The 26,332-nt window shown below is 33.6% G+C and overlaps 1 protein-coding gene across 4 annotated transcripts; it reads right to left on the bottom strand.

Annotated features, from left to right (window-relative positions):
* Nucleotides 1-482: 482 nt before the first annotated feature.
* Nucleotides 483-25,153, bottom strand: LOC123535261 (glutathione hydrolase 1 proenzyme-like). Of its 4 annotated transcripts, none has more exons than XM_053520126.1 (13): nt 25,025-25,153; nt 24,577-24,682; nt 16,049-16,162; nt 14,357-14,482; nt 11,948-12,045; nt 10,356-10,563; nt 9,527-9,690; nt 8,917-9,066; nt 8,373-8,527; nt 7,616-7,809; nt 4,877-5,117; nt 2,990-3,115; nt 483-1,361 (listed from the first exon to the last, which is right to left on the bottom strand). In XM_053520126.1, exons 3-13 carry the CDS (start codon nt 16,150-16,152, stop codon nt 1,218-1,220), a joined length of 1,710 nt encoding a protein of 569 aa, XP_053376101.1. In that variant the 5' UTR covers nt 16,153-16,162; nt 24,577-24,682; nt 25,025-25,153; the 3' UTR covers nt 483-1,217. The 4 variants fall into 4 exon arrangements, 3 of the variants coding, with proteins under 3 accessions (XP_053376101.1, XP_053376102.1, XP_053376104.1); XM_053520129.1 differs by having other exon boundaries at nt 485-1,361; nt 2,990-3,103; XR_008366500.1 differs by lacking the exon at nt 483-1,361 and adding an exon at nt 3,576-3,742 and having other exon boundaries at nt 2,990-3,103.
* Between the last annotated feature and the right edge of the window lie 1,179 nt (nt 25,154-26,332).

Raw genomic sequence — 26,332 nt, 5'->3', positions numbered from 1 at the left:
ATCACTTTCATTAAACAATTCCCAAATTTAAATACCCTTTTCTGGTTTTAAAGGTTTAAATTTAACAAATACCTTTTTTAAATAAATGGCCGGGCCCCAAGGAAAATATTGTTCAATAAAAAATTGTGAAATTAAAAACCCACTTTAGGGTTTAATGGCCCCAAGGAAAAAGATCTGTTCCCAGGGAGGAAGTTGTTCTTTTCGTTGTCGTTTTGTATACTCGGTTTACTAAATTGATCTGTGAACAATGAGTTTAACTGTGTGGACATGTCAAAAAGCTTTTTTTAAAAAATATTTTAAACAACTGTATAGACTTCGATCCCCCAACGGGGAAATTTTAATATAAGGGTTGGGAAACATTAAAAGGTTGTTCGAGCAAAATTTTAGCCGAAAAATTTTACAATTATTGAAACAAATAAAGGGATATAATTTATTAAAATTGAACCCCTTTTTTGATTTTTTTTTCAAAAACCTTTTTATACTTTTTAATGTATGCATTTGATGTTTTACACTATATATGTATATACGCTTTTACTTTAATAGTTTTATATATGCTTTGCAATTAACGTAATCCATTTAACTTTTTCTCGGCGATATATGACCTTTTTGTGTCGATTCGCCGTAAAACCCAACTCATTCATTCATTTGATTTTGTATACACGTGTTATGTGTACTGCGCTTGCAACGCACGAGCGCTGCTATCGTGCGCTTTTCAGGTTGATACTCTCAATACTAATCATATCAAAACAAATAAGTCATGCGGTAATTGTTTGAAACAATCACATGTTTTGGAAATGGTATAACTTGTGCTTTTATATTTTGCGGTTTTGGGGCTCCAGGCAGCGGATGTTAACATTCATCATTAACAGTTGAGTTATATCACCCGGCAAAGTTAGACTATATGCATGGTTGCAAAACTAAAAAGGCAAAACTGATGAGTCATTTAGTGTTCTACATATTGAAAAAAAGAAGTTTTTACATGTGTACGATTCTTATATATTTTGCGTTAAAATATGGTATAAACATATCACCAGAATTGGACTTTAATGGTACATTTCTATTGATGCGTTTAAATTATCATATAAACATCAGAGACCTTACAAGAAAACTGTCTGTTCTTGTATACCACTAAATATGGATCTGTCTTCGGTTCCGATTGAGAACCTCACCAAGCTTCACTCATTCTAACAATGTGTGTTATTAACGTGTTATATACTTTAAAAGCCGCTTGCTTTTCCTTCTTTTCTGTAGTCACTGTAGGCAGTAATTTCGTCACCTGTTCTAAGGATGCCCTGTACAACGGAGATTGAGTTTATGTTCGTCACAGCATGACCTATTTCTTGTAGACCATTAATCAGCTCCTTCAGAAATATACAAAAGTAAACTTTATTGAGTGTTTTCTTCAAATAATTATTGAAATATTCGAGTTAATAAACATTGTAATTTATTTTCAGGTTCAAACTTAACAAACATAAATATATTGTTTTCTGTACACATTTTTGTAAGACTTTATCAAATCTGTATGCACTATAAACTTTTTCTATACTGAACAAAAGAGCTCACCCACCATTTTCAATTTTGCAAATTGTTTAAAATTACTGAAAATGCATTTTTAAATTAAGGAGACAGTTAGATCAATCCATCAATGTTAACATATCAAAATTTCAATAGTACTGAATTACGCAAAATTATAGTTTTTATTCGTTTACAATCAAAGCCCGTTTTAAAAAAAGTCACAAAGATACACATGAAAGATGCGTTATTAGGAAATGAATATATACAATTTATAGAAATAAAGGAAATTTAGATTTTGTTTTTTTTTTACTGGGAAGTGTTTAAATTTTGAACATTTGTAAAATGCTTTTTTATGCTAGGGCACGACCATGTCTTTATTTTGTTTTGGTTGTCGTTTTCTACCATCACAACGTTTTTCACTAGTTTGTAAATTCCAGACGTTTTAGTGTATTTTTTTCAGAACTTCAGAGTTGAAGTCGTAAAGTAAGCGAATTTATACAATAGCGTAATTTGATATAGGTGTAACAGACAAAATATCACCTGATTTCTACCAAGTAACTAAGAGTAGCCTTAGCAGTTAGCTTCTCCAGTTCAAGGATACAGGTTAACTGTTACTATTGTTCTCATTCAAGTAACATTATAATGTATTGATTCCGAGCCTCATGGATTTTGCATTAAAATATCAAATTTAATGTTATTATTTAATTTTCATGTTTAATAAAGGATTTTCTAACCGATTTCTCGACATACCGACGGATTTCGAGCCTTTCGCATAAAACGTTACACATTAACCAATATATATTCTCATCGATGCAAGATCATTTTAGCAGCATATATTTACACAATTTGTAAGCAGTATGTTCAAACCTATCAAATAGAATGGGATTTTCTTGACAAATGAAAATTTTTCATGAGTTCTAGGATTTTCATGTTTAAGTTCAGAAAATGTACATTCTTAAGTAAATTAAAACGTAATATAAATAATGAACTTGTCCTTAACTGCACGAACGTGTACAGAATTATTCTCTGAGTAGTTCAAAGTATCAAATATGTATGGTAATTTGCCACGACTGCGAGTCACAGTTTAGTTGTTGTTGTCTTTTTTGTGTCACCTAAGGAAAGAATTATGTTTACAGGCTGCAATCACTAATTCCAGTAAACTTTCAGGAACACCAGCAGAGTTCCAGATAAGATTTTCTATGAGTAAAATAAAATTATTCATCGCATGTTTCAGGGACCGAGGAAGTAAGCGAATCTAGGTTAGTTTTTGTAGTTCAGTCTATCGGGTTCATGAATTATACTGGCACATGACTAAATCGTCTAGGTCAATGTACATTTTATAAGAATAATAAATTAAATATACTTTTATATGTTGTAGTAAAGTATTTGCTTAAAACCACTGCAACTAAATTTTACCAGCGTATTCCGGAAACATAATTTTATGTCTAGGATTATATGTTTTTAAATCATATACCTTTGGCAATCCTGGCTGACAACATATTTTTGGTGGGTACAGCTGATGGTGAATACGAGGATAGTCTATTGCTTCTTTGATACCCCAGTTAAACCACAACGTTTCCATAGTAACCTGCATTAGAGTCTAGACTTTCACAGATATATATATATAGAGAGAGAGAGAGAGAGAGAGAGAGAGAGCGGGAGAGAGAGGGAGAGTGAGAGAGAGATTTTAAAACGAAATAATCACCAACACAATATACCAGAATATTTCGGCAAACGCCCAGCAGTACAAATGAGCGTGTACATTCCACAGTAAGACCACTCATTAAATAAGATCAGTTTCGGTGCTGCTTTATATACTAATTCGAATTGTACTACACATTCGTTACATATATATTCGGATCTCCGTTACCATGTCTCAAAAATCAGCAGTGACTAATTTAGGCTTCAGGGGAAGCTATATTTTCTCACTGGATCTGAAGGATAGAATGAATTTATTTTGTTGTGTGTGTTTTGTTTAACGCCGTTTTTCCAGTACTTCCGTCATGTAACGGCGGGCAGTTAATATAATATGTGTTCCTGGATTCTGTACAAGTACAAACCTGTTCTCCGCAAGTGACTGCCAACTTTCCCACATGAATCAGAGGTGAAGGACGAATGATTTTAGACACGATGTCGTTTATCAAATCGTCATGGAGAACATACGTCCCGCCTGGCTACCTTGAAACCCTATATCGAGTAGCCTTATCGCTTTAGTCCTTTTATTGAACTGCTTATGAAAAGGTGTTAAAAAATAGACAGAATTATTTACCGGCTTAAATTTATAAAAATGATTTTACTTTCTTTTATGATTGTCATGTTGCAGTAATTAAAAGGAAGAAAAAATCCCTGTTTAACAGTTTTATCTTCTGAAATGAAAAAGAAAGTCAGAAAATTAAGAAAGTATGAGTGATGATAACCGCTATTGTAGAGAACAAATTCTAAAAAAATATATGTGTATGCCTAGAATTCTGAAACCCTATATTAATTTAAGCATTCCCAACTGTAGACTTGTATACAAGCACTCAACAAATAATCCAAAACGGTCATTGCCGAATAAACTAAAATGTTCGGGCTACCAGGCAAAAATATTGGTAGCCCATTTTTAAAGCTCTGTAATATAACAGACCAATTACGGCACGTCGCCCAACAGTAAAAATGAGCGGGCACATTCCAACCCAAAACGGTTAGTTTAGATGCTGCTATACATTCGTACTGGTTAAAGATTTGCAAATACAGTCAAACCTGTGTTATAGACACCTCTGAACAGAGCCCTCCTGGCTCGAAAGACCGCATGTTTTGTTTCCTATTTTAACATTATTTTACAGTGTATTTTAACCTGTGAATAAAGACCACCTATAAATAAAGTCCACATTTTGGCACTCCCAGTGGTGGTCTTTATAGACAGGTTTGACTGTATACTCAAATCGCTGTTATTATAATATGTTATTATCTCACAAATCAGCAATGAAGTTTTTGGTTTAAACTGATTTCCACCAGATGTGTAAAGTGATGAGAATTTGTAACGTAAAAGTACCACAACTTTAACGTTTCAGTGTCCACCTCGGCCGACTGGTTAAGGTCGATGACTTTAAATTACTTGCCCCTTACCGATGTTGGTTCACGCCTAACTCGAAGCGTTGAATTCTTTCGGTTAGGAAGCCATCCCGCTGGATTACTAAAGGTCGGTGGTTCTACCAATGTGCCCGCCCTTGATTAAATAATGCACGAAGAGGAACTTGTGCTTTTCCCCAATCACCAAGGCTGAAAAATCGCCATGTGACATATAACTGTCTCGGTGCGACATTAAACTCAACAAAAACAAAATTTTCGAAATTAATATACAAAATTTATTTATTATTACCAGTGCCATCGATGTAGGTATACGAGTTGCGCCCGAAGCACCAATCACTAGTTTTACATCACCATTTTTATCCACAACAATGCTGGGACTCATTGCTGTCAAAGGACGCCTAAGTGGTTCTGCCAAATTTGAATTTAATGGAGGGCAGTCATATCTACCTTCCACATTTGGTAATGAAAAATTTCTCAGAACATCATTGAAGACAATTCCAGTTCTAGTCCCAACAACCTTTGAGCCAAAACTGAAAAAGAAAAAAAAACTAAAAAGCTAAAAGAGTACTGCAATGGTTTTGGCATTTCCTTAAACCCTTGAAATTCTGTAAAAGTGAAACTATTATCAGGGCAGTTCAAAACGCTTCGATACGAATGACCTAACTTGTTAATTTATTTATATACAGACATATGAATTTCGGTATATTATATTTAGTACATATATTCATTATAGTCAAAACGTGATGTTGTCTGTATCGGAACGTGTTTAACTTCCCTCGTATACGTAAGTATGCGCATTTCAGAATATGTGCAAATGTCTAAGGAATAGACATCATCTTTTGTTGCATTTCAGCTAAAACACTTTTCGGTCAGAATTCCCGGCCAGCCTACAAATGATTTTAAACGGAAATTGGACTCTAATATACTCTCCAATCTTTATGGTAAGGCTTGCTATTGGTATTCCTATGGGAACACAATTAATCAGTACTATCGCTGTATTTAACAATATTTGAATGTTGTCTGAATGATATCATTCGTATGGTTACTAGTACATTTGTATTTTTAGCTCCAATGCTTTATTCCAGGGAGTTTCAGTTTAAAATCAAGCTTACACACAGACATTAAAGCATATTTTTGGAATTTACATTAAATTTTCATAATATACTCTGTGCTATCATGAACACACATATTAAAATACGAGAACTGATTTTAATTTCAATTATGTATTTTTATTTCTTATTTGGATAGAATGTACCTCGTGCTATATCGTAAGTGATTTATCATATATTTCTCAACCAATAAGATATGCTTGAACGTGTACCCATGATCGCTCACTTTAATGAACGTAATCTATATATTAGCAATCAACTTCTCTAACAGGGTTATCGTTAATATAAATGCCATTTATGTTACTTAATGTTATGATTGCGTAATTCTGTAATTGATTACAATTTATAGACTTTTCTGCGAACAAAGTATTTCAAAAATCGAATTATCTGGAACGCTTTTTACAACCATCGGGTCTATAGTATACTTTCACTTGTAATTGGTAAAGTAAAACAACGTTTATTGAAATAACACTTATGGTAACATATCACACTTGACTGAGCAGGTAATAGATACAAGGGTATCATCAAAAAGGCATCCGAATTCAAGTAGGGCGTCACCATCCTAGACTCGAAACATACTGTACCTAAATAGTAGATCAATATTTTCCGCTTGATTACACTCTACAAACCGTCATGGTTTTTGCAACATTTCGATTACTTCCCTTTATTTTATCCAGAACTGTATAATGCATTTTTTTCACTTTATTTAGCTATAAAATCTTTCGAACTTTATCATTTCTTGCCTTTTGATGAGTTGTTTTATGAGAATCAAGCCGTAACATTTTTGAAAAACATTTTTTTTTCAAACACATTAAATTGTAAGTACCGTCTTGTATATCAGATCATTTTTGTCCAGTTAAATTTAACGGTCCCGGAGGGTATCATTTCGTTCTGTATGAATCATGCGATGCAATTACGGGTGTTTGGCAGCACTTTTCTGTTCATGTATTGCTATGTTAAACCTTAAATATTCAAAGAGGCTAACATACGGCCAATTTCAGATCTTTGCAACAAGGGAAGGGTTCGACAGAGGATTCCCGATGTTTTGATTAGAATGATGGTCTTTATTATTTATTGTCCGCTGATATAACATTTATGTAGAAGGTGCTTAATTATTATTACATGTAAGTTAGATATATGTTTATTTTAAATAACTTTAGATGTTTTCATAAAGATAAAAATGCACATTAACTAACAAAACATATTTTTAATACTTGATTTATTATACATCTGTAACAGGATGCTAAAACAGATTCCTTAAAAAGAATATTTAATGTGCGCTAGAAGGAATCTTTTGGTAAGCTAAATCTTTGAGACGCACCACATGCTTATTACTCACTTCTTTAGTTCGAAGCTTAAATGTCCATCTTTGACTGCGTCTGTCATGATCTAAGCTCACTGAGACCGAGCTGCTATGACATGTTTTTTGACCTACTCCGTTGAATCATTGATAGCATTTCCCTGGACGATTTGCCTATGTACATTTGCCTTCTTCGAAACCTTTATACAATGTGTTTATTGTATGATTGTTTTTCCATATTTGTTTACAAATGCTCTTTTAATATTACATATCGTACCTATTTTGACCAACTTCTGTGAGATGACATAGACTGACATGGATGACTTGTTTTACTCTGCTTTGTAAGTTTCGAACATAGTGGGATCTATCAACACCATGAACATTAAATTCCCGAACCGTGATTTACCACTGGATGTTTCAAGGCAGCGTACAACTCTTTTCCTTTGTTGTTCTAACTTCATTTTAGTTTTACACTGTGTTCGGTATTTTTACTTTGGCGCATAATTATACATGTTCATACATAATTGGTTACGTGTTTTGTTTGAGAAGGCTGTGTTCTCTTAATTTCCTTAATAAGATAAAACTACATATATATATATTGCAAAAATAGAATACATACTAAAGACTGACAGTGTGTGTTACTGACACAGCATCACCATCAGGTCCTAGTACTGAAAGGTGTGAAGTACCGTGGTCTTCGGGCTGCTTCACAGTGTTCAGAGAAGCATAGTAAGCCGCATCAAATGTTTTTGTATCGATAATTCGAGCACGTGTATCTTTTACATAATCTTCGTTTCTCGTCTTTTTCAAAATCTAGTTTATAAATATAATATTCATAATTTATATTTAAAATATTAAGAAATAAAACGTCACAGAGCAAAATTTATTGTTTTTAGTGTGTTATTGCTGCTTTTTTTTTTAGATGATATATTCCTTTGGCTAAGACTATTTGAGCCGCGCCATGAGAAAACCAACATAGTGGCTTTGCGACCAGCATGGATCCAGACCAGCGCAGTCTGGTCAGGATCCATGCTGTTCGCGAACGGTTTCTCTTATTGCAATAGGATTTGAAAGCGAACAGCATGGATCCTGACCAGACTGCGCGGATGCGCAGGCTGGTCTGGATCCATGCTGGTCGCAAAGCCACTATGTTGGTTTTCTTATGACGCGGCTCATTTGTGAAAAGTGAAAATATGGAACACATCAGGGTGTATACAGAAATTGTAAAAACAATTTGTTTAATCTTAAACTTATTTTGCTTATAATGTAAACAATTCCTTTTCAAAAAAGTTGTCATAGACTTGGGTAATTTTGGTAACGTTACTTAATTTGAAAAGAAATCATCGACAATAGAAATGGTTAATTAATACCATTACCTCGTCAATAGACATTTTTATTACTTCTGTACAAATATCATTGTCTCCAAGCTGTTGTTTAATAGCCGCAGAATGTTTGAACGCTTCAGTAACTCTATGCCACGTGGTTATAGACTTTTCTACTGTCGAGACACTCAAGCCATCGAATTTGAAATCTTACAAAATATAACTATCAATGTATATAAACTAACCCAAAACGTCCGATATAGTATCACAAAAAGTAATGGGAATTAGATTGTTGCAAATAACATTTAGTAATCTTGTGTTGTCCAAGTTTACGGATCGGTCTTAGAATTTTAAAGTTTGGCATTGGAGAGTTTTTGAACCGCTATCAGAAATTTGAAATTTCTTTGAAGAATCAGTTTAATGTCTGATATGTAATGACAAATATGCTTGTAAATGATCTTGTTATGCTTGTTTATTCAGGCTCAAGATATTACATAAAACCAATAGAAATATATTGTTCCACTTTTCGCATTACATGCATACATTTTTAATTAAATAGTTTAGTGTTAATGTCCCCAATCGAAGCTGATCTTCTTACCTTTCAACAAATCCAGCATATATTGATACAAAACTCCACTTGTTGGAAGAGGAGGAGAATAGATGGTCAGATCGTCATTCAGCTTTAAAGAAATAGGTGGTTTTATCGGGGCTGTGTAGTTAGCCAGATCTTCCTTTGAAATTATCCCATCTGAAATACAATACCAGACATCTTGCATCTGTAATATCTTAAAACATGAGACACGTGGCAGTCATAAAACGGTGCTTCCGAGGGATCTACTTTCCAGATTTGATTAAGACAAACACCTCTATTGACTTCGATAGCCTTATAATCTAAAGTCGTTCATTAATAAAATAATTTCCTCGCTTTTATTCTATGATTTTTGCATAATTGGAGTTTACTTTATCAATGAATCGTCAAGGTTTGAATTGAAACTTTGCATTTTCTTATAGGTTTGAAACCATTTAGATATTATATAGGTAAAACTGTAGATCTACTTTCCAAAGTCTATGTCTATTTAAACATATAAAATTGTAAATTAAACTTTCTGTTACTCAAAATCACTTAGAATTGCGGCTATGACCTTTTATTTACTAAATAACAGATGTTTCATGTGTCAAATTTTATTTTTCTTGAGCATATTTATTACTTTTTTCTCTTATATCTGCAATAATGTCATCCGTTAGATTTCCTTTGTAAAAGCAATCTGGTCCATCGTTTGCAATTGTCTCCAATGTTTTAGCCAAAGCCGGTCTGTACATCATGTCACCTTTTTTGTATATTTCCCCAGTTTCAGGGTTGGTCAAGAAATGTCTGAAATTTAATGTTGCACAGAATAAAATCATACAAAATCTTCAACTCTCCCTGTTCAGTAAAGTACAAATAGAAGACATTAGATTACTGTTATGTTTCTTTTTTCAAATTTTGAAATATTTGATTGAGAGAACAATATATCAAAACAGAAAGTGAAAAAGGTAAATTTACTCAATACATAAAAAATGATAAAAGATGAAGAGACAGAAAGTTGTTCGTTTTACATGTGAGATCAAATATATGCTGATCGTCAAATTATAGTAATTCAAAATCTCTATCAAATCCCGTAAGAAACAATATCTCTTATATATAACATACTTATAAATACTTCTCTTTACACGAATAAAAAGAATTTTCTAAAACAATCCTCATATTTTGCTGCCACCAACATTATCTCATGTAAATATTTGTCTATTGCTTTTAATGAAGCCCGTCGATGTACTAGAACCTGTAGGTTCGGGAGCTTTGGGATTGAGGCTTTAGGTTTGGCAACACTCGCCCAATATTCTCTTTAGAAATATTTTATCTTATCGACAAACTTAAAGAAAGATACATTATCCGAACTTACAAATAAAGCTGATTGTCATTTTTAGTTTAAAAATTGTAATAATAACGAAAAGCACCATTTCAATATCTTGTAACATAGAAAGAAAATGTGTACTTGCATGAAATCTGGTACTTTCTCTTTCAAACAAAGTTTGTCATTCTTTACAATCTCGTCTATAGCATTTGCAAGAGCTGTCCTAACTGTAACTCCCTTCTTACATAGATCAATTGCTGGCTGAAATAATTGTTTCCATGGTAACCGGCCGCCTAATTTCCATGCCTCATATAAACACAAAATTTCTCCGGGTGTACAAATCGACAGTCCACCTTTTGAAAACAAAAACATGTTGGCGGCATATATCATCAACAAAAGAAAAACAATAGAGATAAAATGAAAAAAAGCTGACGACAACTACAGGAAGTACAAAGCTAGATAATATTTTAGTTACTATCGCTAAAAATTTATTGCACCTGTCTTTTTTTATTTGGCTTGAAGCTACGGCTTTAAGCCTATATATTGTTTTTCGGTTATTTTGCTTCCCGGGAAGCAGAATATAATCAAGCAGCAGCATGTAAGGTGTCTACCGATTGGTCAAACCTACATGTTTCGGTCAAACGGGTGTTTGCGTTTAATGACATGCTATTATTACTTCGAGTGTGTTTCTCGAACAATGATATGATAACAAAATGTAAATAAATTACATATAGATTTTATTGAAAATGTCTATCATTTCATTTCCCACTTTACATATGTATGTTTTAGGTACTGTTTTAAAGTCTTTGTGAACATTTATGTATGTCATAGTAAGCACAGCCCTGAAATAATGTAATCTGCCAAATGTGTATCTCAGAGGAATTTCTGCACGTACGTTTTGGCCAAATCCATTAGTGTTTAAAGGGGTATCTGGTTTTAGACTGCTTCTGTGCATGTTTTCACCACTTAGTAATGTTTGCGAAAAAGATAGAGAAGTTGATTATTTCCGGTTTCGTATAATTTAAACAGTAACAAGGGAAAAACCTTATTTGGACTATATTTTGTGTTGTTTTCTGGTCCTTTGGGATCATGGAATCCATTCAACATATGTGTTCCGCTAGTGGGCGTGAGAGGTGTTGCACATTTCATTACCTCTCATGAACAGACTCAATCAAACCGAGTCTGCTATTATTCTTATTGGTTGCATTCTTTGCTTCCAAAGGATCTTTTTACAGATTTTATAAATAGAACAAGTGGATTCTATGGATGCCTTTTTACAATATTTTCCGTTTCAAGCGAACTATTTTTGTTTTGATCATCAGCTGCTATACTCGCGTTCTTAATATTATAAGTTCATAGTTGCAAAACCAGGCAAGAGTTTGTGCTCGCTATTTATAGATATTCATATATAGCTTCTTGCATAACGTCTTTGAGAAAAAACAATTATTGGTATAAAACAATAACATAAAAGGATTCTAAGGATGGAATATCAAAAGGTAACGTTACTGGTCACATTCACATGAGTCTATTGCTAACTACTTATCATAACAAACCCCGTCGTAAAATAAATGAAATAACTATTTACGTATATTTTGATTAATTGTTCTGATTCATATACTTTTACGGCCCGTATTTTTACATTTATAAGTCAAACACGCCCAGGAATATACGAATATTAAAATAGTAAATTTATTCATTTATTTTTACAGTGAGATATATATATGTTATGAAACGGACCAAGTCGTTTAGAGATAGGATCATCTATAAACACGTCAGGTTGAAGTGCCGCTGGCGCCTGCTCTCTTCCAATGATTGTATACACTTTTCCTGTTGATCTGTAAAAGAAAAATGTGTTCTTTATGCAGAAAATTTAAACTGTATGGCGTAGACCTAATATTTTGAGATTTGCAAACACAAAATAAGTCTCGAATAAACTTGCTCTACTTTTGCATAGTTCAATCAAACACCAGTCCTTATAAACATTTTCAATTCTTTCCTACATGTTTACAGCAAATGCCTATTAAATAAATGAATTCCTTCATAAGTAATGTTTTTAATTGGGTATCATACTTTAATGGACTAACTTGAAACAGTCACGGCTTAAAGTCGTAAGATGGTGGCTCAAGTGTTATAAGGATTTTTTTATCTTGTGCCGAACTTAGCATTTTTTATGCCAAACTGGCCTATACTTCGATGACGTTTTGAAGAGTTGGTGGGGGGGGGGGGGGTGTTACGGTCGCTTACGCATAGAAAGCCGATTCTTTTGCTCAGTGGTTAGAGCATAGAACTACCGCACGAGCGACCTGAGTTCGAACCCACCACAGGCAGTGGTGAGTCGTAGTTATAAAATGCTTTAATTTCTGTTACGGGGTACTGTCATAAGAATAACTACGAAATTGAATAAAGTATATAAACAAAAGAACTAAAACATTCGTTGAACTGAACATAATCTTTCAATACAAGTTTTACATGCATAATATCTAGAAATAAAGAATACATTTAATTGTATCACTGCAGAGAATTTGTTACAAACGATGAACATAAGTCAAATAAGAAAACCGACATTCAAAGAACGCAATCGCCCAAACTACTCCACATAGAAATATGTGAATGTGTAACTGTATACACGCACGCAGTGAATGAGCATATGTTCACTTACACAAGCGAACAAAATATCTTTACCGCAGAAGTAACAAACAAGCATAATCTTCAGTGTTTAAGCCCTACCATGTATCTTTTTTACAAAACATTTTAGATAAAAGGCGAATCTCTGACAATTGTAGCAATATTGCAGAACACAAAATATATATGATCATATAAAGATGCTCATATATACAGATAAGATCATGCGGTAAACTCATTCTACTCGATCCTCGGATGATAGCCAAAACGAGTACCAAGACTCCGACTCGAAGTTTCGAGCCAGCCAGTTTCCGTCAAGGAATTTCGCTGTCTGGCTCCGAGGATTTATGCAAAGTCACTCGATGGAAATCCTTGGAGTGACTCGAGATGAAATCCAATTAGCGCAATACACACCTGTATTGGTTTATCTAGTACAAATTATGCTTAATTTAGTGTATTTCACATAACTTTATTTTCTTTCTAAATTTAATTCACAAAGTCAGAAATAATTTCAATATCAAAATTTCACAAATCACTTTTCTTTAACGGTGGTCATTTGAAAGTTTATTTTATTTCATATTATTACAAATTTAATCCATTTTACATAAATATGCTGCTATTTTAATATTAGAATTCACAAATTTTAAACAGTAAAAAGAACAAGCTCATTATATACAAATTCAATCAAGGTAAGGGAATACTGCCTCGGAGTTTGTTGAAATAATCTCGCGTCACTCGAAATTACCGATTAGTTGTTTATTACAGACTCATTGTAGTGTTACCTGTAAAATTTCGACTTTGAGTTCTTTCAAGTAATATCTCGAGGTGAGTCGACGAAATTCCGCTAAAGTGATAAAACTATAACAATCGGTACTCCGAGTCAGAATAAGGCAGTACTTGGAGAAATTCTACGCTATGCAAGACCTTTCCTTCGAGGAAAAACGGAAAGTGAGCTGGCTACACCTCCCCCCCCCCCCCCCCCCCCCCCCCGATCTCGTCTACTTGCCTCGCCATCGCACAATTAAAGAGGAAAGCGTAAACTCCAAATGTTAATTGAACACCAAAAATGCAATGTGCCGAACAATGCAGTCATAGCCTCTTGCGATAAAACTTTTGTCGTAAATAAGATAATGGGTGGCAATGGCAACACTCAGATTTTGTAGTAAATCACTATAAAATCAAATCTGGTTGTTGAATACCTTGTTACAGGAGTATCTTTATATTATTTTTTTATTTAAATACTAATTTCGAATATATATGATAAAATTGGCAAATGATTTACGAAGTTTATGCTTACAGTAGCCCTGCTGAAGAAGTTTTCTATATTAATTACAATAAAACGAAGACATGATTACAAGGCTTATGTAATTTTAAATCCAGAAATTTGTAGGTACTTTATTCAGCTTGTCATCAACCATAACTCAAAAAGTGAAAACATCAGTTATGTCTTGATCTACAATATTTTTGTATCATTGCGTAGAAATTCACAATAACAGCACCATAAAAATCTAATTACAATTCAACCTTTTGTAATATGTTATAATGGCTCCTCCTCCAATACCACAACTGTGTGCATTAACAACTCCTGAACACAACACAGCTGCAATTGCTGCATCTACAGCGCTGCCGCCTTCGTCCTTCATGATGGATCTGAAATCAATTGCAGTCATTTATGAATTTCGGCACGTGTTTAATTTATCAAAGCAAAATGAATGCAGAATACATGCATAACCTCAAATAAATCCTGTAAAATTGCAGAAGTAAATATAAGGCAAACTCGAATTAACAATATCAGTTCTTCTGGGGGTATTGAATTATCATTTACATGTAAAACACATTACTTGTACTAAATTACTGTATGCTTGCTTCTATAATTCACCATTTCTAACTACATGATTGTTATGAAAATGAGAGTGTAAATGGGACACATATGTATGGTACTTTGACAACACCTGCTGTTATCTCATATAAAACAATTATAAAAAATCAAAAAATGCCACGATGTCTCTTAAATGTAGTGTTTTAATTTTTTAATGTGTCAAGTGATTAACTTTTCCATAGGTCTAACGGCAGTTCATTCCACTTTTGGATCAATAGTATAAAAACTTCTGTCATAAGATGTTTTGCACTTGTTGTATGGAACAACATAACGACATTCAGAATTTTCTGGCGCTCTCAAACGTTGTCTTCTAGGAACATACTCTGTAATCATTTCTGTTAAACACTTATAATTAGCTGTTCTGCCAATGGAACAGCTATACATTAAAAAAAGTATCTTAAACTCAATCCTTGCTTTCACCGCAAACAATATATGTAATACAATACTTGTTCGGAACTGTCAAATCACCCCTGTTAAAGACAATTTTCTAGCACATGTTTTGAATACGGAGCATCTTATGCATCTCACCATTAGCTACACCAAACAGTATGACATTGCAGAAGTCCAGATGTGAAATAGCTGGAGACAAAATTAAAATTGCATTCGCTGCTTTGGTTGATTATTTCCGGATGATCTTAATTCGTATGTAAATCAACATGGCTGTACGACATTTGCGATATAAATAACCTTTAAAGTTCAAGGTTTCATCTAGAAATGGGGGTAGAAAGCTATCTTGCACTTGACATATAGTCTTGTAAGGATTAATCTTTATGCCAAGCTGTAAGAATATCCACTTATATATACAAGAGTTATGTACCTAACTTCCGTAAAGTAGTTTACAACTGTTCGTGTCCATGATCTTCCGAGGGATGGTTCTAATTTTTATATGCGACCAAAGGTCTTGATACGGTGAAGGTTCTAACATAGTCATTTCAAATATCATTGCATGTATAAAACTTTTCAGACCAGACTTTGACTCTTGAGCTGTGGACCTGGTTCTTTAATTTATCTTATTCATGTTAAGGCGTGTGCCGCGTTAATTGAATATTTATGCATATATATATATACTAGTTGTAGACGGGAGAAAAATATTCAGTTTAACCCTTACATTTGAACTTGTGTCTGGATTTCAAGCGACATATTGTCTTTTTATATTGGTAATATGTTCCCCCAAATTATAATGGCGATTTAAGACTGCAAGAAATTATATGCTAAAAAGCAAAAGAATCGCACTGGTAATATACCAATTAAACACGTATAAACTTGCATGTGATTAGAAGCATAACTAGTAAAATACTACTGCTATGATATCGTTCTTCAATTTAAATGGTACAAACGTTCCAACTTCCGAACTTTCTGGAGAGTCGGCGGCAACGGCTGCATGTTTAAAACGACCTTCTTCGTGGGTAGAAGGAACACCATTTAGCGGGATCTGAGACATCTTGACTTGTCTGCAAATTAAACCAAAACTTGAAAGATCAATGATAAGTATTATGCCGTGACGCAAATTAAGGTGAAATGCGCCTAATTTGAAGTTCTTGGGTTCCGTTTCGAAATTTTGTTTAATATAAAATTCAGCATATTCCTCATAGAATGCGTATTTTACTTTTGATATTTCTATAACTTTTTTCTCTACAAACCTTCAAACACGACCATTAACGTCCATTTTTGATGAACCATTATTTCACGTCCGTCAGACTGTTTTCTTAAATCGTTCTGTTCAGTCAACAAGTATCGATTTGCTTGTTTCTCATCATATTTTCAGTTAAAAATGTCTTTGAAATGGTGTATAATTTGTGGAGATCAATTCAACGTTGAAGCCGATATTTACGTTAAAGTGACAAAGAACTAACATGATCATGAAAACTTTATTTTCTGTCGATTGATGGAAAAAAATATGGGGTCACCGAGTTCAGTTTAAAATTACGTTACGCTACCCCTATCCCCAAATAAAAACATAGCTTAGTTTGGCTGTTTTTCTGATATATATCTTTTCAAATCTTAGTATTTTACATTCTCATTCATCAGTTGTTCACTACAGGCGTGAACGTGAGAAAGAGAGCTTTTCTTTCAAAAGAGATCCTTATAACTGTAAAATTGGCGACTTCATTGAGAAATGGTTTGAATGCAGAATGTATAACATACGCCAATACGACAACTTTGCTTAAAATACTGATCATGTTATTTTTGAAAGTCGCTTTAAATATACTTTCTATATGATATAGCTTATTTTTTCAGATTTTTCTTATTCAAAGTACCAATAAACACGTTTTCCGTTGTAAAACACTGCTTACATGAAGAATATTTGCATATGCAATTGTGTATATTGTTCGGAGTCATTATAGTACAATATCATTGGTCAATATTATACAACAGATTCAAATATTCTAAAGGTTGTGATCAGACGTATGACCCTTGACTCAACCGCCCCTCCAAGGGAGTAAAGGTTGTTCGTATCTTGTTTTTTTCTTAATATTGTCCCTAACCCTCCCTAAGTACGCACACACGCGCGCACGCACATCCCAAGGTCTTACATTTTTACTATTTCGTTTCTTACTTCTCCACCCTAGTAACATCTGACCATAAGAGAGGTTGCCATGAGCTTGCACTGTCAATTACCCGCTCCACGCATACGTTCTCATAATTTGATGGCGGAATTTGGTTTAACGGGTCAGAGTTAATTTTTGAAATTTTATACCACAGACGCTATTTGAAATAAATCATAACTTCTGCAAGTTCAGTATTCAAGATATAAGAGAGGTTTCGTTGAGTTACAGCGAGTGTCAGTTACAACCGCTGCTTTCTTTCTTTCTTTCTTTTACCGCATCCGCTTAGCTCAGTAGGAGCGCAGATCTATGGATCGCGAGTTCGGTCCCCGGGTAGGGCATGCCGGTTTGATAGAAGGCACGTGTCCGAAATCATTCGTCCTCCACCTCTGATTTATGTGGTGAAGATAGAAATTATTTGTTGAGAATACAAAATCCAGGAACACTGGTTAGGTTAACTGCCCGCAGTAACGTAGAAAAACAGAGCTAAATCCAAAAAAAAAAACACACACACAAAAAAAACAAAAAAAAAAACAAGAGGGCCAAGATGGCCCTAGGTCGCTCACCTGAGAAACACACCATAACAGTGTAAACATATTTGACCTAGTGATTTCATGGAAAAAAATGTATTCTGACCAATTATCATTAAAATTGGAGCAATCTTGAGTATAAATAAGTATTTTCTTTGATTTGACCTAGTGACCTAGTTTTTGACCCCAGACTACCTATATTCGAATTTGATCTAGATTACATCAAGGCAACCATTCTGACCAAATTTTATGAAAATCCAGTGTAAAATGCAGCCCCTACTGCATACAGAAGGCTTTTCTTTGATTTGACCTAGTGACCTAGTTTTTAAATCCAGATAACCCATATTCGAACTTGACATAGATTTCATCAAGGCAATCATTTTGACTAAATTATATAAAGATCAATTGAAAAATACAGCCTCTATAGCATACACAAGGTTTTCATTGATTTGACCTAGTGACCTACTCTTTGATCCTAGATGACCCACATTCACACTTGGCATAGATTTGATCAAGGCAATCATTCTGACTTAATTTCAGGAAGATCAATTGAAAAATATAGCCTCTATCGCATACGCAAGGTTTTTCTTTGATTTGACTTAGTGACCTACTTTTTGATCCAAGATGACCCATTTTCAAACTTGATCTAGACTTTATTAATGTTATTATTTTGACTTAATTTCAGGAAGATCAATTGAAAAATACAGCCTCTATCGCATATACAAGCTTTTCCTTTGATTTGACCTAGTGACCTACTTTTTGCCCCAGATAACCCATATTCAAACTTGACCTAGATTTCATCAAGGCAATCATTTTGACCACATTTATGAAGATTAACTTAGAAATACAGCCTCTATCGCATACACAAGGTTTATCTTTGATTTGACCTAGTGACCTATTTTTTTTATCCAAGATGACCCATTTTCAAACTCGGCCTAGATTTCTTCAAGGTTATCATTCTGACCAAATTTCATGAAGATCAACTGAAAAATACAGCCTCTATCGCATACACAAGCTAAATGTTGACATACGACAGACCACTGACGCCGGACATCGAGCGATCAGAAAAACTCACCTAAGCATTGCTCAGGTGAGCTAAAAAAACAAAAACAATCTTTCTTTTTTTATGATTGGAATGTTTTCTTTACTCGTATTTCTTATGTTTCTAATATTAGGAAACAGTATTATGTATGGAATATGTTTCTATTATGTGTCTATGAATACAAGGATAACGTTTGTACACACATCTCCGGAGAACTAAAACCTCTTTGCAAAGGATGGTGTTTCTATCCAGCCAAGTTGCCAAATAAATTAACCTTTTCAGAGCAACAGCTTCCGTAGCTGTTTTCCCGCAGTTAGTCTGGAGGATTCACTTTATTCGAACAATCGAAATATTTCCAAAACGTAAAATTTGTAATAAAGTTAGATAAAATAATATTTACTCGAACATGATGTTATAATTACATAAAGGTTTTCTAAATTTTAAAAAGTTGTATTTGCACTTTTTTCCGAGTTATGTTAAAAAGAATATTTCTCATTTTCACCTACGTTTTACTTTTTTCGTACCTATCCGAGGTTGGCCAGGTTCTGTTTACCCCAGTTTTATTTTCTGAAGACTGGTTGTTGTTCGAGTCTGCTTCATTAACTAATAAGATATTTATGGCATATATTTATAATGAAGGCCTATATTTGTTTGCCTCAGTTCTATTAGCTGCATGTAATGGAATTATATACTGGTACTTGTTAAAATTAAAAGGCTGAGATAATTCAAATAAAGGATTTTCACTATATTCTGTCGGGTTTTTTTTTAAATTTATTTTTGTAAATGTTAACAATGTAATGTGCATCGATACATGAGTTTTCATGTATTATTACTAACTTGCGAGATAAATAATTTCACTTGTAACGTTGAATGAAATCATTAATAGTTGTCAAGGCCTCTTTTAATTAAATTCTACTTAAATAGGTTAAAGATGAGTTTGTCTTGATCACGAGAATCAGAAAATCCATTGAATTGCGCATTTTTGTCTGGGGTAGGAGTAGAGTAATGTAATCCAGCGCAAAAGGTAACGGGGTGTTGATTTTGTCGCATTCTCATATATATCAAATATAATCTAAACATTAAAGTCTGAGTTCTACACAGAAATTATTTCGCTAATGTAACAGAGTTTTAAAGGCTATTTCGATTTAATTTTACTAGAAAAAATAAAATAGTAGAGTTTATCCTAAAAGGAGGAGATACATGAAAAAATACTCAATTGCGCTATCTTGTGATTTGGGGGGAGGTGGGGGGTGTAGGGGTAGCGTAACGTAATTTTACGCGAAAACGAATTCGGTGAACCCATAATTTTATTCGTTCAATCGACAGTAAATAAAGTTTTCATGATCATGTTAGTTTTTTTTCAAATTCTATCGTTTGGGTTTTACATAAGACAAGATTAACGCAAACTTTTTATTCAAAACTAAATGTCATATTTGTCGATCTGACGTCACTTTAACGTAAATATTGACTTCAACGTTAAAATGATCTCCACAAATTTTACACCATTTCAAAGACATTTATAAATGAAATTATTATGAGAAACAAGCAAATCGATCTTGTTGACCTAACAGAACGATTTAAGAAAACAGTCTGACGGACGTGAAATAATGGTTCATCAAAAATGGACGTAAATGGTCGTGTTTGAAGTTTTGTAGAGAACAAAGTTACAGAAATATCAAAAATGTAAAATACGGATTATATGAGGAATATGCTGAATTTTACTTCAAATTAGGCGCATTCCACCTTAAATGTGATACGGACAGGAACATTCCTGCACACTGTTACTATGGTAATTGTTTCTGCCGTATTCTCAAAAAGGTGGGTCTATTTTCTACTTTATTAGGTGATTGTTTGCACAAGATAAACAAGTGTTTTCTTCAATTCATAGAAGGAAACATTAGAAGAAAAAGGTGCAATGTGTAGTCAAATTTAATTCTGAACCAAGAGTTTTTTGAAATCACACACACAAATGAAGGTTCTCTATCGTTTATTGTTTCATTTTCGACCAAGGTGTATATCATTTAATACCAGATTCATATAGCGCCTATACACGTTCAAAAACGCTTCATCATCATCCAGAAATACTAGAACGATGACCAGAGGGACAGTGCAAGAGGAAAAACAGAAAGAGAGAGAAATCATTGGATACAATCTGTCCGGCTAACTTTACCTACCCGTTTGCGAATAGACAGTGGTTTTCTTACGTGTCTGGTGTGCAGCACCGGTACACACGAAGTAATTTTTCCAAGGAAAAACTTATAATGTGTGGTGTAACAGGGTCTAAAGTTCACTCTACTTACTACAACAGCAATAAGAACAACTACTCTTTTATAACTACTATTTAATATTGACTATATTCTACGGTGATAATATAAACATCAATGTCTTCCTTCATGATTCTCTAACATAAACTCTGTTATTTCAAATAATCTCTAAACCTTAACATTAATACTTCATCGTTAATTGCCTCGGTCCTAACCAAACATATTCATTTTGCTTGTATCGGACATGAGTATCTAACCTGAAAGGGGACCAGAATGATACTAAAGTCTCAAAACTTCTGCTTATGAAAGAAATGATTCGTGACTCGAGTCATGCGGCGTGATCAAAAGACCGGATGTTTATAATTACTCTGTCATTTATTCAGTTAGTCAGCTGTCAAAACGATTAGTAATTTTGAAACATTGGACAATGCATTAACTTGGCGATATAATGTAACCTGTCATTTATAGCACATGACTAATTTCTAGACCGGAAAGCTGTGTTGAAAGGAATGCGAAACATATTCTTCAAGTACATGACTTACTATTTACCGAAAAGCTATGATCTGAAAAAATGCCTAAAAAGTATTTGGTATAATGGATTCTTTAAACCATTATACCAAAAATGTCCCACAAGTTAGATGAGAGACACTCAAGAGCATATCAGAAATTTACAGTTGTGACCGGATTCGAACCCCGGACCTCTGAATTGACAGTCAAGCTTGTAACCACTAGACAACATGGTCGTTCTTTGCCATAAACACTTTTCTTAAACATGACAATAACATCACAGTTTATTTTTTTTTTCCAGATCGCTTTAACCTCTTTTCAGTAGATATGACGTAAATCCTGCAAAATGCAAGTTCGAATAACACGCGCTAGTGCTTACAGACAGTTCTGAGCTCCGGTCAATATTTGGTGGGTACTTACCTAGTAAGTCAGAGAGTGGCACAGGGGTGAGGGATAAAGAAAGTATTACTAGGTGCAACATACCAGACAATATACAAAGCATATGATTCGAAACCGATCTGAAGCAAGTTGAGAATAGGTGCACCGCCTTTGAACGGTCAGTAACCTATATAAAAGAAATTGAGAATTCACACGTATTTGGGACATGTGCACCTCGGACTTACCCTGTCTGCGACAAGACGATACAGTATATATAAACTTATGCCGGCCATACAACTAGAAAAATATTTCCGAACTTCAAATTAATTCCAACATCAAATTTTATTGCTGATTTACAATATTTAGTTAAGTATATAATACAGGTAAAAAGCCCTCAAAAGAAATCCAAGCCAAACCATAAAATTAGGCGATATTTAACGGCAGCTTCTCCAGATTTTAATTTCACCATGTATTGCAAAAGTATCTATGATAAAATTAATTAAACAAAAATATAAGTATAATTTATCTATTCACATGCATGAATTACATATATAAGCAGTTCAAGAAGCATAAATAATAATCGTAACTGTTTCTGGTTATGAGCAAATATTGATAGTATCAAGTACCCAACCCATTTGCAGTATCATTGAGAATTCTTTTTTCTTTCAGGAATCCCCTATGAATGTTGGTTTTTTTTTCTTGTTTCTGACTGAGATTCACGTATTTGGTGCTTAAAGCTTGACGAGTCTGCTTTAGAAATAAAGAACTTATTTTCTGTATCTTGACACCTATGCACCCAACCCTTTGCGATAAAGATGGCAAAATGCTAAAGTTAGTCTACCAGTAAGTGCTAGAGATCTTAAAATATCTTTTAACAGGTATTCAAAGAACACATTTGTGCTGTAGTATACCAGTAGAAGAAGAATACAGCATATGCTCCATAGAAAGGGCACAATAAGTATTAGATGTAAACGTTACTTCAAAATTCCAGATGCAATATCTCGAAAATGTGAGTTGATATTTTTAGCTCACCTTAGCCAAAGGCTCAGGGCGTCCGTCCACATTTTTCTTTAAACAACATCTCCTCCTAAACCACCAAGCTAATTTTGATGAAACTTCACAGGGATGTTTGTTAGATGGTCCTCTTTAAAAATTATTCAAAGGATAGAATTCCATACAGAACTCTGGTTGCCATGGCAACCGAAATGAAAAAATTTAAAAATCTTCTTGTCCAAAACCACAGGTCATAGGGCTTTAATATTTGGCAGGTAGCATCATCTAGTTGTCCTCTATCAAGATTGTTCAAATTATTCTCCTAGGGTTAAATATGGCCCCGCCCTTGGGGTCACATGGTTTACATTGACTTATATAGGAAACACTTTGAAAATCTTCTTGTCCAAAACCACAAAGCGTAGAGCCTCAATATTTGACATGTAACATCATCTAATGGTGTTTGTTTTATCGTTGTTTTTCTTTATTGCTTTTTTTCCAGTTTTTCTTCTATTTAATTTACTATCTTAACTCTTCTACTATATAGTAAGTTTATATCTGAAAATTATATTTTTGTTAAGCATATATATTTTTTTTCCATTTTAGTCCAAACAAAAATCCGCCATTTAGTTTAATATAACATTAATTTGACAGCCAGAGGGATGGACCGATTTCTAATGTTGGCAAAACTTGTGGTCCAACCCTTTTGTATTATCGCACATATGCAAAGTAACTGAATATTTCTTAATGTACAGTAGTATTATATGTCTTGATATAATGATAGTTTGATGTTGTATATATATTTACATGTGTATCTGTATATTATTGTCTTGATGTACATTTACCATAATGTCTTGTGTGATAATTACAATAAAATATGATTAAACTAAATCTAATGGTCCTCTATAAAGTTTGTTCAAATTATGCCCCTAGGGTGAAATTGTAATAAAGTGTAAGGTTTTTATACCAATTTCAACATTAATTTGAAGGGTGGAATGTCAAATACGAAATCAATGTGCTTCTCATTTTTTCTTAAACACTAGGCAACTGCATGCTTTGGTTTTAACCAGCATTTCTTAAAATCATAAATAAAGAAAAATGACTATTTTGCAATAAACGTTCTTAGCAATTTATCTGCAAAAGAAAAAAACATATGATATTTCCGTTTCTAATGTTCCATCGATATCAATGATGAAAATGAAAAATGGATGAATGATTTACATGAAAAAAAATATTTTAAAAAATGTACGTCCTGTCGCTCTGCACATTTTCATATTTTCTTTTAAAGTTACATTTCACATTTTGTAATACCTATTCCCATGCTATTATTACCTGTATAATTTCGAAATTAGTCTAAATAATGATTTGATAAACATTTATATTCTAATTTCTAATTAAATATTCTTCATGGTATAGATACAAACAGATTGTAAACTAACGGCAATTTTGCATTTTTCTTTTAATTTTGAGAATTTTGCATGTTGTTGGAAGATTTTGTGATTAAAATGGAGTTAGCACGGTAATACTAAGATGCAAGTTAAGTTCCTGAATTTTGTAACTTTTGGTTCCACTGCTTAAATAGTGAAGTGCTTTTTATGTCTTACTTACCAGAAACCAAATCGCTCTTGAATCAAATTCCGTGCTCAAATTGTGCTCTGATTAGCGTCGGTTTGTACGTATTTATCTAAAGCTTTGTTCATTTATTTGTTCACTACTTTAAAGGTCCATTACTAAGGGAAAGTGAGTTGGCAATTTGTTTCATAGCCAGTGCATAGACTTCTGCAAGACACTAAATAATGAAGATTGGCAGGTCAAAATTTACAGAAGGTCTTTGGAACTCAAAGAAATGTATGTGTATTATGTTGAAATTTCAATGAATCGACAGAATGACCTCCCAGGTCTTTTTAACTTTCTTCATACTTCATAGAAAAATAATTCTACATATACTGCGATTTATTTCGAATTTCTACATACCAACTTTCTTTTTCCAATAAAATGAAATAGTTTCTGTGCTTTTTAAAAGAAATTAAAATGTTCACTTTCCTTAGTATTGGACCTTTAAAATTAATACAGCTATATTCAACATCTAAGTTCCAAGTACAAAGCACAAGTAACTAATTGTTTTATGTGTGGCAAAAATAAAATGCTATGTTACGTAAATAATATGTGATAAAGCCACAGATGCCGCAACATCGCACGCAATTACATAACTGATATTCCATTATCATACAATCTATACTATTTGATAATGTAAGTTTATACATTATCATTACAAATCATAACATGAAACTTCGTATCATCCTAAATCTATGTAATAATATTAAGGGGTGTGTAACATATACATAGATAAGTCGTGTGGTAATTGATTTACTGGATGGTGCTGGGATATTTATAATTATACATATATGATAAGGAGCAACAGATGCTCAATTGATATCCGAGTTTAAATCATGTTTTAGGAGTAGGTGTTCGTTAAAAATTCTTCATCTGAGGACGCCACCCAGCTGACTTACGGGAGGTCGGTGGTTCGACCCAGGTGCCCGCCATAACAGTGTAAACATTTTTGACCTAGTGATTACATGGAAAGAAATATTTTGACTAATTTTCAGTAAGACTGGACCAAAACTCGTTGCATCTTGAGTGTAAACAAGCATTTACTTTGATTTGACCTTGTGACTTAGTTTTTTTATTCCACATGGCGCAGATACACACTTGTCCAAGACTTTATTATAACAAACATTCTGACCAGAATTTATGAAGATAGAATATAAAATGTGTCACATAGGGTGTAAACAAGCTTATTGTTTGATCTGACCTGGTGACCTTGTTTTTGACCCCACATGACCCAGATAAAATTCTTATGATATTTTATGCAGACAAACATTCTGACCAAATTTCATGCACATCTAGTTAACAAGAGTGTTAACAAGCATTTCCTTTTATTTGACTGGGTGACCTCGTTTCTGACCCCTTATGACACAGGTCCATCTTGGTATAGAAATCATAAAGACAAACATTATTTTAGGGTCATAAATGGTGTCTCTAGGTTGTTTACAAGTTTTTCCTATTATTTGACCTTATGACATAGTTTTTGACCCGACATGATCTAGTTTCGATCCATATCTAGAGATCATAAAGATAATCATTCTGTGCAAGTTTTTATCAAATCAAAGCATAAATGAAACCTCTGTATGGCTAAAAAGGTCAAAATAGAAAATTATGGCACTTTCAGGGGCAGTAACTCTAGGACCCATGATGGAATCTAGTCAGATTTTGAATGGAACACAGATCTTATTGTGACTTAAGTGTTATGTAAGTGTGGTTGAAATCGAATATAAAAATGTCATTTCTATCGTTTTCACAA

This window comes from Mercenaria mercenaria, chromosome 12 (assembly GCF_021730395.1).
Source record: "Mercenaria mercenaria strain notata chromosome 12, MADL_Memer_1, whole genome shotgun sequence".
In the NCBI taxonomy this organism is placed as follows: Eukaryota; Metazoa; Mollusca; class Bivalvia; order Venerida; family Veneridae; genus Mercenaria; species Mercenaria mercenaria.
This window is presented reverse-complemented; position numbering and strand designations above follow the sequence as displayed.

Coding starts and splice junctions, on each gene's coding strand:
- LOC123535261 (XM_053520126.1), bottom strand. CDS start 16,152: ATGTCTCAGATCCCGCTAAATGGTGTTCCTTCTACCCACGAAGAAGGT. Junction 8,528..8,916: donor TATGCTGGATTTGTTGAAAG/GTAAGAAGATCA, acceptor ATATTTTGTAAG/ATTTCAAATTCGATGGCTTG. Junction 5,118..7,615: donor ACACACACTGTCAGTCTTTA/GTATGTATTCTA, acceptor TTTCTTTTTCAG/TTTTGGCTCAAAGGTTGTTG.